The sequence below is a fragment of the Chamaea fasciata genome, unplaced genomic scaffold (assembly GCF_029207755.1).
Source record: "Chamaea fasciata isolate MVZ Bird 193981 ecotype frontalis unplaced genomic scaffold, bChaFas1.0.hap1 SCAF_6, whole genome shotgun sequence".
NCBI lineage: Eukaryota > Metazoa > Chordata > Aves > Passeriformes > Sylviidae > Chamaea > Chamaea fasciata.
Genome location: NW_027094091.1, coordinates 43,613,494 through 43,627,435, shown reverse-complemented (window position 1 = coordinate 43,627,435; position 13,942 = coordinate 43,613,494). Strand labels below are relative to the sequence as shown.

Sequence of the window (13,942 nt, the reverse complement as noted above, 5' to 3'; positions counted from 1 at the left end):
ATCTTCAACTTCTGCTTGTCTGCTCTGAGTTGGAATAGAAAGGGAGAGGGAGAGCAATGTTTCCTATGGCATGAATACCTGGGGCTTCGTGCCTTGGGAATGGAGAGTTGGAGAGGTGGGATAGGATTTTGTAAGGAAATGTTCATTTTGTCATTTTCCCCCCTCTTTTATTCTTCCACCCCTTTGTTCCTCAGTGTACAGTGAGATATGATTTCTGTTTCATCTTAAACACTAATGTTCATTCAGTGGTTTTGCCAAAATTTGACAATTTCAAATCATAAAAAGAATTTTGCAAGGGGCTTTCTCCTTGTCAAACTTGAACATAATTTAGGACAAAGGAAGTTCACTAGTTTCTGGAGCTTTCTCCAAGCTAAATTGGAAATGTCTGATGCAAGCAATGCTGGTTCACAGAGTTCTGTTGTTTCTCTCTTTTAATTCTTTTAAAGAAGGAAAGAAAGCCAACAAAAACACATTTATGATTATTGGTATCAATCCACTAAATATAACATTTTGCCACAAAGCCTACTTAATATGTGGCAATACGTGTACATAGGGCGAGATAAGAAAATAACCTTTCAGATTTTAGTAGCTCATTAAGTAGACAAGTTTGAGGAGTAATTTGTGATGGGCTTTTGCCATCCTGCAGTGCACTGAAAGAGTTGTCCTGAAGCTGTGTAGCAAGATGCTTTTGCACATTCTCTTTTTTCATTAGTTCATCATGTCACTAATATGCTGTTGTTTCAGAGTGTAGGAAATAATGTTGACTTGGTGGGTAAGTAGCTTTGGGTGGTAATTATCTCTAAAATGAGTAGTTTTAGTAACTGTTTTCAGAAGATAAATGGCAGATTCAAGTTGTCTCATCAATTATTATGGACCATGTACTATAATGAACATATTGAGAGGTATAGAAGGGTTTTACTGTGTTACAGCTGCTTAAATATAGATGGAGTTATAAACTGATTTTTTTTTCCAGGAAAAAGAGAACTTTGTATTGGAAATGAAGTTTTGGGAGGAGAAATAAGTGTGTTTATAGATTAAATATTATGTTAACAACTATGCAGTAACCATTCTATACATAACAGTTTTGATTTTATGGAATATTCTGTCCTTTTCTGGTGATTTTAGTTTGAAAGAGAAACATACAGGGAAGTACCATGTGCATGTGAACAAGAGAGCAGTTCCAGCTGCAGAGTGGAAGTTCTTTTCTCAGTGCATACTTGGCAACAATCCTCTTTGGAGGATTGCTGTTTGGTTTCTTTGTTTATTGGTCAAATAATCAGGGTAGTCTTAATGGTGTTTTCCTGCTGATTCTTGTGTTTGAACTATATTTAGAGTCTGCAGAATCAACTCAGAGTGTGGAAATTTAAAAAAGAAAAGTTTGTGGCTTCTCTACAACGAAACACAGAATGTTTAGAATTTATGTGTATTTGCATTTTACCGTGATTAGTGCTGAAAGCGCACACATCTTCTTTAATGTCACTTCATACACTTGAGAACATTATTCTTGGACTTCCTATGCTTATTATAATGAGTAATTTGACATGTTGTACAAATCACTTGAAAAATTGTCTTACATATTATTGCTGTAGCCATAAAATATATAGCTTAATCTTGTTTTCTGTAATCTACATATGATAATTGCAGGTATATTGATAGCATTTATCTAGACCATCTTTCTCTTGGGAAGGTAGTATTTCCTGTTCTGTATGCTAGTGTTCTAAAAATGGTTTTATATCTTCAGAGTATAGAGTCTTCTGCTGCTTTGCTGGTCTCATTCATCTTCCTGTCAGGAAGGCTTTCTAGAAAGGCAACTTAATAATTTCTATGAATTTATTTTATACTTTTATCTACAGAAACTGTTTTGCCTTTCTCACAAAACAATCTAAACAACAAAAATGTTCCATCACGTCAGCATCACAACTTCGGGTAGTATGTGGTTTCTCTAAATTACGTGCATGTTGGAGCCGGGTTTGTGTGTCACACAGGTGTCAGAATTATCTTGGAAAGCAAAACTGGTGCACAGAGTGCATGGGTCACTTTGATTTCTTTCTTCCACTAGCACAATAATAACATCAAGTAGGTTTTGTCAAATGTTTGCTTTCTGATGTGTTGCTCCCTCCCACTCCTGGACAGTGATGAATTTTGAAATAAACCCTGTACAGATTCTTAGTAAAGATGAGGACTTTGGCAATAAATTTTAGCAATAATTCACTTCAAGTATGGCAAAAAATTACTAACCTAGACATGGCATGGGGTATTTGTAATTGACTATTTGTGAAGTAATGGAAAGTAGATTCTTTCACTCAGGAGCCTGTGCTTTGCCCTCTGGGGTTGTTTTGTTTCTCTTTGAAACTTGGTGTGGAAACGTTTGCAGTACAAAGTTTTAAACTGAGGTTTGTTTTGCCTGTAATGTGTGTCTCACACAGTACACCACCAAATGCTTTTGTCTGTGTGGGCCTTGGACATTTTTATGATTTGTTTTTCTGTGGAAGCAAAACCCCCCTTTTCTGGGGTCGTCAGTTTTGTTGGTGGTGTGAGAATGAACCAGCGAAGCTAAAGCCTTTGAGCTGATTTCAGTACAATGACATCTGCATTCTTTAGTGTGTAGGTAGAAGAGAGCTTTTCTGAACTGCTATTTTTAAGGCCTTTTTTTAAAGTTCATTTTTAATATTCTTTTGTCTAGTAGCAGACTGGACACCTCAGTCATACTGTGCCAGAATGCTGTTGGGAATAGAGAGGTGTCTGTCTTGGATTTTAAGAACCCTAGCTGCTATTCTTTATTACATTTTTAGCCAATGTAATCTGTGTTTTGAAACACTAATTGTTACTGAATTGTTGCCTTTCTGTAGTAGGCTAAATATGAGGACATAAAATGCAACAGAGAAACAGGCTTATTATATTCCTTATCGCTCATAAAAAGAATCAAGTTGTACCATTAAAATAATAACCTTTTTTTTTTTTTTCTTTCTCTAGCTTCAGAATTATGACCTAGGGATATGAATATGTAGTTCATTCTTCCTGGGACTTTGCAAACATAGCTTCAGTAATTGTATGCTCTCAAGTTCCAGTGAAATTGCCTATGTGCAAATGAGTGTGGTGGATGAACATACCTGTGGTGTAACAGGTAAATTGGGCCTTTCCTGAGCAGGTCAAGGTCTCTGTCAAGTATTCTGTGTTGCTTAATTCCTGTTTTTAATTCCAGTGTCATTGCTCTACTTTGGTAGTATGACCTTTGATGAACCATCTTTGCTGGTTAGCTGTTTACCTTCCTGGGTACTTTATATGTAATTTTAGCCTAATCCATCAGTGCATTTTGGACCATACTGCCTAACTGGCATCTGTGTTCTTTTATTTTGGCTGACCCATGCAGCAGGAATCTCTGAGGGCCTGGGATATGGCTTAGCCTGTGTCCCAGTGCATAGGCTGCCAGCAGGAGCTGATCCTGTTGCTAGCCTTTTTGTGCCAGTGTAGCACTGCTGGGCTGGGGCTGTCAGCTGGGCTTTGGTGTGTCACTGCTGCTTGCTTGCTGGGGGAATTGCCTGTTCATGTGTGTGGAGAACCATGGAGTTATTTAATGCCGGAACCTGGACCTCCTAACATATAATACCATAGGCTTATACAGATCACATGAAGAGCTTAGTGGTAGCCCAATTGAGCTAATGTGAATCTACAATAAATATGTGAGTAGTGTAGCTCCCCAGACATTTGATAAAAGATGAATTGTGGTTTTTAACTAAGCAGACTGACTGTAGATGGGACAGGAAGATTTTTTTGTCTCATTATAAAACATACTGTGTATAGTTTCTCTCATGAGAGAGATCGTTAGGCAGTCTGTGGGGACAAGGCACAAGACATTCTTACTTTCATGTTAGCAGGTTGGATTAAATTGCTTGATGAGAACAGATTGATACTTTGGTTAACTACATTGCTTTACAATTTGTGGTGACTTGTTCTCTGTTAGGCTTTTAAGCAGATAGCTTTATCAGTGTAAAACATATCTTGTCCCACCTACATTTGGAAAGCTTGGCATCTTTGCAAATACTGGGTAGAAAAGCTGGATTGAATAAAGCTGCCTAAATGTGAAATGCTTGCTTGAGGTAGACAAAGGACAGGAGAAATTGGGACTGCAGCACTGACATATGAAAGGACAAATGAAGAAGGAAGATAATTGTTCACATAGTTTAAATGATTCTGCTAGTAATCTGCTTCAGCTTTCTTACTAGTAGAGCTTCTGAAGGTGAGTAGAACTTAGTGGAAATGGGAATTCTTGATGCAGTGACTTTTAGCCATTGTTTTGCAGTTGCCTACGGCAGACCTACTGCTCTCCGGTGGACTGTAATCCTTCTGCACTCTTGTGGTGATTGTATACGATCATTAAGGGTGGGGATGTGACTGTTCTTCATAGGCTTTGGTTTTGCAGCAAAACTTTGGCACAAGCACTATGAATCCTTTTCTTTGAATGGATTCATGTATTCCTTTGAAACATTATTATTAATAAGATTTAAACCCTCTCCCTGATCATAGTCTAATGAAATTCTGACAAATTCATGCAGAAGGCTTTCTTTTCAGTCAAAAGTAAACAAATCCTGAACAAGGTCCCTTTTAAGTTGAAACTAAGTTGACACATGCTAAAAATTGCCACTCATTTTCTCCTACCTTCCCTTATCCACTTATCAGATACTGCAGAGGTGTGATTGCATAGCTGTGAGCAAGACCGTATAATTTCCCTCTGCTTCTTTGAAGTGGTCTAATTTCAAGCCCCTTTATGCTACACTGATCCATGAAAAAGTTTTTATATGTGCTGTTTCTTTCACTGCCATCAAGGCTTCTCTGTTGCCTCTTGTTTACCTGAACTGACAGGGCAGAAAGCTTTGGCCTGTAGAGAGCAAAAGTGTGAAGCATCTGATAACCAAGGTTTACTTGTGTTTGTGAATTGTTGAGCATGGCATCTTAATGTCCCAGCAGAAGCCAACCTTGATAAATTGCACAGCCTTGCAGCATGTTTTATGCCTTTTTTATTGTGCTGCTGTGTTAGGCTGCATATCTTTTGTCTTTGTTATGCATTGCCTGGGAAACCTCATCCTACAGACTTTTATGCTGGTTTGTTTTGTTTTTTAATGCAAAAGTGTAATTTTTGAGAAGACATTCCACTGTGAGAAGACTTTACAAGGGATTCTCTGCTAGGCTAGTTCTTCCTAGTGTACTTTACAGTAAAATAAGTACTTCTTTTGATTGAGGTGTTAAGCCCTGTAATCAGTTCTGTGAAAAGAGCTGATGGCTTCCAGGCTTCTGAAGGAAAACTGAACGCAGATACTCTCCCATGGGCCCAGTGATTGCGTCTTGTGGACTGCTGCTTTTCTTCAACTGGAAATAGGCCAAGTTGTACTAAAGCATTCTGAAATAGCTCTAGAAGGCATATGTAAGTGGGCTTGACCTTTTGATAGGGTTAAACAACTGATAGATAAGATATGAAAGATTTCCCTGCTAAGAAGGTTCTGTATGGCAGAGTCAAAGTATTAAACTGAGCCGTGGCTTTTGGAAGTAGAATTTTGAATGGACTGCATGAGAGGTATATTCACACTTCTCAGGGTTATCAAATGGTGGAGTAATAACTTGATCAGGATTTAGCAGAAAAAAAGGCTAAATTATTGTAAAATTTTAATCATGAACTGATTAAAATAAATGGTTAGTTTTGTTCTTCGTGGCCCCTGAGATCACTTCTACTTATTCCTCCATGAATTGGTATTTTATAAATTAATTTACTTCCTCACCTTTGGACTCATTATGGTCAGGTTATTTGTCTTGTTTAATTGGAGTGAGATTCAATTCACAGGGAATCATGTGGTGTTACATTTAGTGTTGCACGTTTGGTCTTGCAATATAATCAAGTAAACCTAACCCAGTAACAAAATCTGCTTACAATGAATGTAGTCTGTCTGCTACTGCTATAACTACAGCATGCTGGTAGATTGAAATGTATCTTACAAGGTAGTCTCTCTTCCAATTCAATTACCTTTTTAAAATAGGAATGCTGTTTTTAGGATACATTCTGTGACCATTTAAGTTGTCAAAAGCTTTTTGAAACACTATCACAGAGTTTGAAGTCTTTGAAGCCTACACAATCTATTAGTGTTTTGTATTATTAAGGAAATCCCAGCATCCCAAGACGTTTTTGAAACTGGAAATATTTGCTTCCTTAGGGGAATTGCTTTGAACTTAGAAATATTATTGCACATTGCAGTCTGCAATTCTGTCTTGTTAATTTTAGATTAGAGATGATTAAAAAACTGTAGTTGGGAGGCTGTGAGGATAATGTCTGTGTTCATCAACTGCTCTCAGATTTATGATCCAGTAGCTGGGCGAGAGGCAAGTGAACTAAGCCCTTGTCAACAGTGTTTGCTGCAGACAAGTTGTTTTCCACTAGTTATTTAAATTTGCTATTTTTTTCTTCATTTGATGCTCTGTATAGTCCATTCATGATGACTTTCGTGAAGTAGGAAGAAACATTCAGAGTGAAACATTGCAGATGTTATTGTTTGTCACCACAGAACAAATGATTTTTGGTGATTATTTCTTATTAAAGAGGTTTTAATGTTGGGATTGCGTGTATGTGCAGTATATTGCTAGATGCAGGTTTTAGTTATAGAACGTAAATGCTGGAGATGAATTTGCTATTTTACAGTTTGTTGGTCACATATTTCCAAAGATCTTTTCCAAGCAATGGGGTGGTGTTTGTGACTGTAATAAGAAATACAATAAGTAGACCAGGCAGGATGCATGAAACATCAGCTTGAGGGCTCCTTCCTAAAAGGTTTCTGTGATTGATAGCATAGACCTTTCTAGAGTTGGCAACTCTGAAAACCTTTGCGATTCTGACCTAGACTCAGCTGACAAAGATGCAATTTGAACCAAAATGCTGGCAGTTTTTGGTGACTTGTGTATCTGAGAATTTTCTGTGTTGTCATTTGAGTGTGTTCAACTGGGACTTGAAAATAGCAAGAAGCTCTTAAGTATCTTGGAGAAATAAGACCTATGGGGTTGTTATGCTGGAGATGAGGGGACACTTGCTTGTCTTGAAGGCTTCTTTCACCAGGGCTGTATCTATTCTTTTTGTGTGGAGGCTGGACTTAGAATATCCTTGTGTAGGAAAAACATCAATTCTCCAAGTGAGGCTGTAGCAGTCATTTGCCTAGGCAGTAAGCTGTTAGCAGGGGCAGGACTTGAATATTCAGTGCCATAGTGATGGTTATAAATTCTTACACAAACACTGATAGCTAAAAAAGCTGTTACGGAAAGTGAGCTTTCCTACTGGACACACAAATGTAACAGTGGCTCTGTCACTGGACCTCTTGGCATCTTGGTGGATTTTGAATAAGTGTCAAGATAGGTACCATTTCTGTTCACTTGAGGTCTTTTCATAGCTGCAGAGAAGCAGGCAATATTTCAGGAATCTGGAAGCACCAATATGGAACTATCTCAAAGCAGTCTGTTTAGAGAGCTACAAGATAGGGTAGGGTCTGTCTGGCAGTGAGGGAAAGGATCCTGTCTCGATGTTTGTGGAGTAGCATCTGAGGCTGGGATAGGAAAGATGCATGAAGAAAAAAGACGGAGAAGACAGAAAATTGCAAAGGCCAGGGAGGACAGAGAATTAAAACAGATTAGAAGAGAGGGTAATGGGTTAAATAGGCTTGGGTTACATGTGTGTGGTAGCATCCTTGAGCTTTGCCTGCATCTGGAGAGTCTTACATCAGTGATTTTGATCAGAATTTGTGAAGAAAGCCATTGTAGGAGCATCCGTGGACGGCAGGGAGAGGGAACTCTGCAAACCAGAGACACTTATAGAAACACGTGGTTTTATTGCAAGGGTCGTGGATAAAAGGGCCTTGCCTTCAGCCGCCAGCCTCTCCCCAAGGAGAGTGAGAGAGAGAGAGACAAGAGGTAAGAGCAAGGGGTGAGAGCAGGGTAAGAGTGGTGGCAGGGGTGAGGGAGGTGAGCGAGGTGAGGTAAGAAAGGAAAGGTAAGAGCAGGATATGCAAGAGAGAAGGATAAGAGGTAAAAGCAAGAGAGAAGGATAAGAGCTAAAAGAGAGCAAGGACCTCGTTGTAATACATTCTATCTCCTTTTGTGTTGAATATTCTACTTTACAGTGACCAACTGGGCGTGAGATACAAAACCTACAAACTTTGCTACAGCCTATGAGATCATCATTCTGTATTCTAAACTCTAAAGACTACTTTTTCTTATCTACCTTTTCCCTGTTACCTTGGGGGGCTACTCCCTCGAGCCCCTTTGTTTGCTATCACCCAACCCATCACCAGCTAATCGCTGTCTTCCTGCCTGCCATGCCTACATCTCAAAGCTAGCTTTCATTTCTATTTCACTCACAGGCTTTATATTTTCAGTATTTCTTGTCAGGCAATCATATCTGTAGGCTTTTCCTGTCTCACCTTTCCCAACAAGCCATAGTCTTCCTTACTGTTGTTTATTATCTTAAGTACTGGAGACTGATCTGAAGTTTCTGGTTCTATGCTGCTAACGCAATTTGTCATGTGTTAGGTAGATGTGCAATATCAGTTTCTTTTTGGTAAATTCTTAAACAACATGCAAAGGCTACATTGAAACAACCTCTAAGTTGTCAAGTGAGGGAACTCATAAATTCCAGAAAAGAGCTTGCCTCGGCTTTGTTAATTAAGTTCTCTTACCACACCTTATGATACCATCTTTAATTACATGATCATATTAGTTTTTCCAAAGCTGCTTGCTTCATGCACAGAAGAGATCTGCTAAAAGGGTGAATTAGAGTTGTAAAGTGAAGGACACTTTTGCCTGGAGGAGTCTGCTGGACTTCTGCTGACATGGAAAAAGTTTCTGTTTGCAGGAGAATGCTGGCAAAGAGGAACCAGCAAGAAGTGGGCAGGTGATCTGAAGTAAACATCAGTTAAATATTCCTTGGATTATTAGCTATGGTATTAGGCAAAGTATTTAGAGCAGGCTTTTTCTAAATGGTGTGTAAGGATGCATCATGTTTTTCCAGTGTTTCTTGGTAGAAGTGTTGAGTGCTCAGAGTTGCAAACACATTGCCAGAAGTTGTGCATTTAAGGTATAATGGTATCTACTTAAGAAAGTAATGATAAAACCACCCAGGTCCTGGGTCTCTCAAGTTGGGTTCTCAAATCTGCTTGCTCCTTCGCTCTCTGATTATTTTTGTGTTTTGTTTTTCCTCTGCAGGAACATCAGTAATGTGGAAATAGTATGTACAGTTCATTTTCACAGGACTGTTTAAGAAGTAGCAGTGTACTGGCAGGTGCCTTCAAGTAAATGAGCACATGAGCTAGTTCATACTGGTTGTGCACAATCCTCTCTGCTGCATCCAGTTCCAGGTGGTTTATAATCTGGAGAGTAGTTTGTGTGGAGTGCCACCTTCATTCTGGAAGTGGTGTCACCCAAACAGATAAAGTGTGCAGGATTTATGCAGGTTATGTTTGCTTCTCCACACATGGAATACGTTATCTGCAAAAAGGATGGGCTAGGTTGTGTTACTTGTATTGTGTGAGAGTGCTTAGCAAGTGCCTAGGAAATGCATTGTAAATGCTGAAAGAGGCTGGGTTAGGATGTGGGGGGGAATCTGACCATACAATTGAATCTTGAACATATGAATATATGTGTGTGTATATATACACACAGGGGAGTGCATAACCTCCTTGCTTGCCTCAGAAACCTTAGCAGTTGTACCCTGTATATTTTTGGACTCTTAAAATGGCAAAAGTCACTGCTACTTTTGAGACAGGCTGGATGTTTTCCTGTGCTAGCAGTTTAAAGAATATAAACAGAGGACACATACAGGGAGCAGAGATGTCCACTGCAGAGAAAAGATTTTCATCTTTTAAGATATGCACACAGAAATCCCTTCTATACTGGCAAAGAATTGCTGTATGGGATTTGGCAGCTTATGCTACAAAAAAATTCTGTTTGTTGTTGGGAGCGTTTGGTTGGGATTTTTTCGCTGTGATCCCAAACTGAAATAAATTAAATGCCTAGTTGGTTTGCAAAAAGGAGAATAAAAATGTAAACTTTTTAAAAAGAAAAAACTGGGGAGGAGGGAAGCTGTGTGACTTAGATATTGGTGCATGACGGAGTAATATGTTCTCTTAAGCCCCTCAAATATCTGCAAGGTGTCAGTCTTTGTTTCATTTTGACTTTCCCCTGCAGATGTGCAACTAGTTTGATACTCAGATATCTAGGATATTAAATAATGGATGAAAGGAATGTTTCAATGTTTGATCCTATTCTCACAGTCCTGTAATATGACATCTCCATTTATTTGGCTTTGGATACCATGAAGGTTTTGTCTTTTATGTTGTTTGATTTTGTTTACTTTGATATTGATACAGGTGCCCTTCTATGTGAATATGGTGCTCTACAGATGTTTTCAACTGTTTATGATATGGTTTCTGGCAGCACACTTCTAAGAATTTGTAATTATATCTATGACTGGAAAATATTTTTAAAAAATAGAGAAGTAACCTCTACTTTTTTTTTTAACCTGTTCAGTCTATGCAACATCAGTTACTAAGGAACTCTGAAGAGACATGGTCAGATGGCAAAAGTGTCATAGTGAGAAACTAAAAATGCACTGATATGCATAAAATGTTTATTGCATAAGCTTCTGTTGGGCTTGTTTATTTCAGTAGCACCTTATTTCAATCACTGATCTCAAAAGTTTGAGCATTATAAGCTATTATCATGAGCAAAAGTCTAAGATGATCCCATATAAAATGCTAAAAAAATTCTATCCTCAAACTGAATTAAAAGAAGAAAAGTTTGTGTTCTCTTTAAGTATGTTCTTTTCTGTTTGACACTATAATTTGACGTGCACTGGTATATGTGTGTTCCTTTTTGGTTTTGTTTTCTTTTTAACAGATTTCTGTGGGTACCAAAGCTCAGGACAGTATCAATCTCATCATGATGCTTGAACATCTCTAGCTCACTGGAGGATTTAGAAAAGAAATTCAGCATGACCTAGTTGGCTCGACCTGTGGAAATTTTATAATGTCCTCTGGAACAAGTATCAGCAGAAATAGGCAGGCTCCCAGCCTGCAGGGTGTTGACCCAGAAACATGCATGATAGTGTTTAGAACACACTGGGCACAGGTAATGTTAATTAGTTTTATTGACTGAAGTAAGCTGCATTAATACAAATTTGCTTCATTCTTTCTTTTGGGATAACCCTGAATTGCTCAGGAACAAATGTCTTTCATGCAGAGTGTAGTAGATGTCACTGAACTGCTTTTAAAATGCAAAGGTAATTGACCTTTCAAGGTATGGTTAGCCTTTACTAATCACACTTGGAACTCTGGATTTGCATCTAAATGGGAAGTGGTAGGACATGGTAATATCTTATTGAAGGCCTAGATCTTCTTTCTGGCTTTCCTATTGATTCATTGTGACTTGCACTCTGTTGGAGACTTCTGCGCTTCTTTTCCTTGTGCTGGGTGAGTCTGGCCTATCCTTTGTAAAGTAAATCAGATGCACAGTGCCAAGCTGTATGCTCTCTTGTTTATTATGGATAGACGTAGGTTATACATTTCAGCATATTCTAAAAATTGTTTGCCTGTCATCAGGATTGTAATTGCTTTTAAGCAAAGATGTTTTGCTGTGAGCACCATAATATAAGGTCTTGTTTGCTGTAATATGAATAACCTAACAATTTAGATAAAATTGATTTCTGTGCTGCTGATCTTGTTCTTTGGCTCCCCCAAGAAACCAGCCAGACAAATGGTGGTGGTTTCTGAGATGTTTCCAGAGTCAGGAGCCATTGTTCAAGAGTCACCTTTTTCTCCCCTAACTAGTGATGTGTCATGTTAGGGGAGCCACTGTTCCTTTATGGTTTTGTGGCTATTATCCTCCACAAAAAGGCTAAAGACAATGGAGGTTTTTTTGCAAACAGTGAGCTTTATTGTTTGCATGCACAACAGAATGTAATGCAGGGTTAGAAGTGTTGGTATGACTATTATTACTATATTGAAAGCTGCAAGAGTATGTGGGCATCAGTGACCATTTGATATCATATAAAAGGTGTCAAGCAAAGAACAGCACTGTGGGTTGCTACTACTCCTACTACTGCAAATCATCCCATGATATTGATATTCCTGAGCGCGGTTACTCTGGCTGGAGAACACGCCATTTCATTTCAGTCCTCTGTGACAAACCTGTTTCAAACATCATGGAAATTCAATTTCTGAACACTAAGGAAACCTGGTTTATTCCTATTTGAGAGAACCCCTGGTTTCCAGGAATGGGATAAATGACAAATTTAGGTGCTTATTAAAAAAGGTGAGAAACAGCACTATATTTTTGCCTTGTACTTGTAACATGTGAAACTTTCAGATTTTGTCTGTCAAACTTCCTAAATTTGAAAAAGAAATAAAAAGACTTAATGCTTTTTGTGTTAAAGAATTGTGGTAGTTTTTTTTCCTTGTAGTGATAGGTGCATGCTTTTTATGACGCATTCCAGTGCATTAAAATTGATGTATCTTTGTTTCTCTTTAGGTTCTGAAAATCTTAGAGAAGCATGATCCTTTGAAAAATACTCAGGCAAAGTATGGGGCAATCTCACCTGATGAGGCCAGCACTGTCCAGAATTATGTGGAGCACATGCTTTTCTTATTAATTGAGGAGCAAGCAAAAGATGCCTCGATGGGGCCTATTCTGGAGTTTGTGGTCTCAGAAAACATCATGGAGAAGCTTTTCCTTTGGAGCCTACGGCGAGAGTTCACCGATGAGACAAAAATTGAGCAACTCAAAATGTACGAAATGCTCGTAACCCAGTCTCATCAGCCTTTGCTGCACCACAAGCCCATTTTGAAGCCTTTGATGATGTTGCTGAGTTCCTGCTCAGGAACAACCACTCCAACAGTGGAAACAGAGTTGGTTGTCCTCTTGAACCAGCTCTGCTCTATAATAGCCAAAGATCCCTCCATTTTAGAACTGTTTTTCCACACTAGTGAGGACCAAGGAGCTGCCAATTTCCTCATTTTTTCCCTGCTGATCCCCTTCATCCATCGAGAAGGAACAGTAGGCCAACAGGCCCGGGATGCACTGCTTTTCATAATGTCACTGTCTGCAGAAAACAACCTTGTTGCAAACCACATAGCAGAAAACACCTATTTTTGCCCAGTAAGTTGTTCTTGTTTTACATGGTCTTCAGCACTAAACTGTCTTTCCTGCATTCCTTCCTCTTTTTCTGTCATTTTTGGTAAAGAAGTGTTGTAACACATTTGTTTCTGCTAACACCTATTTCACAAATGGTAATGCTGTTTAAACCATCCCCAATGCCAAATGCAGTCTTGCTTCTTGTTTCTTTACCATTGTCTTGTGCTTTTAGGGCAGCACAAGTGTTCTTGCAGTCACACAGTGAATTGGATTAGAAAACTGAGGGAAGATATAGCAGAATGTAGTGGGAGGGAAATCTGTCTCACTGCGAGGCACCGTTGAGGTTCTGGGGCTGAAGGGAGTGAGAAAGGGGAGTGAGGTGTCTTGAGGTGGTTGTTTCAGGTGGCAGCACAAGCTTAAGCTGGCTGTGCTTCTCATGCTGACATCAGTTCAACAGTTAAAAAAAGAAGAGTGAGAATAGTGAGAAGGTTACAGAAATGTTATAATTCTTGCAAGATAAAAGGGAGATTTGCTCCTTGCCACAAAATTGGATGTTTCTATGGCTGTCTCAGGCTAACCACCGTCTTGCTACCTTGTTATCTGTTACAAAACTTGGTAGCACTGTTGCAGTTACACCTGGCAAATTGATCTTGTTGCATGAATAGAAAACCTTTACTTACCTTGCTGTTAAGTAATCTGATTTAACTAACAAAGCTGTGCTACTGCAGTTTTAAAGCTACAGCAGACTGGAATAACAACATCTGCTTCTTCATGCCTTATCACAATCTGA

The 13,942-nt window shown here is 38.8% G+C and overlaps 1 protein-coding gene across 4 annotated transcripts in view; it reads left to right on the top strand.

The window, feature by feature from the left end:
- FHIP1A (FHF complex subunit HOOK interacting protein 1A) overlaps positions 1–13,942 on the top strand; it is an 81,516-nt gene that overhangs the window by 35,939 nt on the left and 31,635 nt on the right. For all 4 annotated transcript variants that reach the window (XM_066186151.1, XM_066186148.1, XM_066186149.1 and 1 more), the window contains 2 exons: positions 10,921–11,151; positions 12,550–13,176. In XM_066186151.1, coding sequence (XP_066042248.1) covers positions 11,050–11,151; positions 12,550–13,176 — 729 coding nt within the window. In that variant the 5' untranslated portion in view covers positions 10,921–11,049. The remainder of the gene's footprint in view (positions 1–10,920; positions 11,152–12,549; positions 13,177–13,942) is intronic.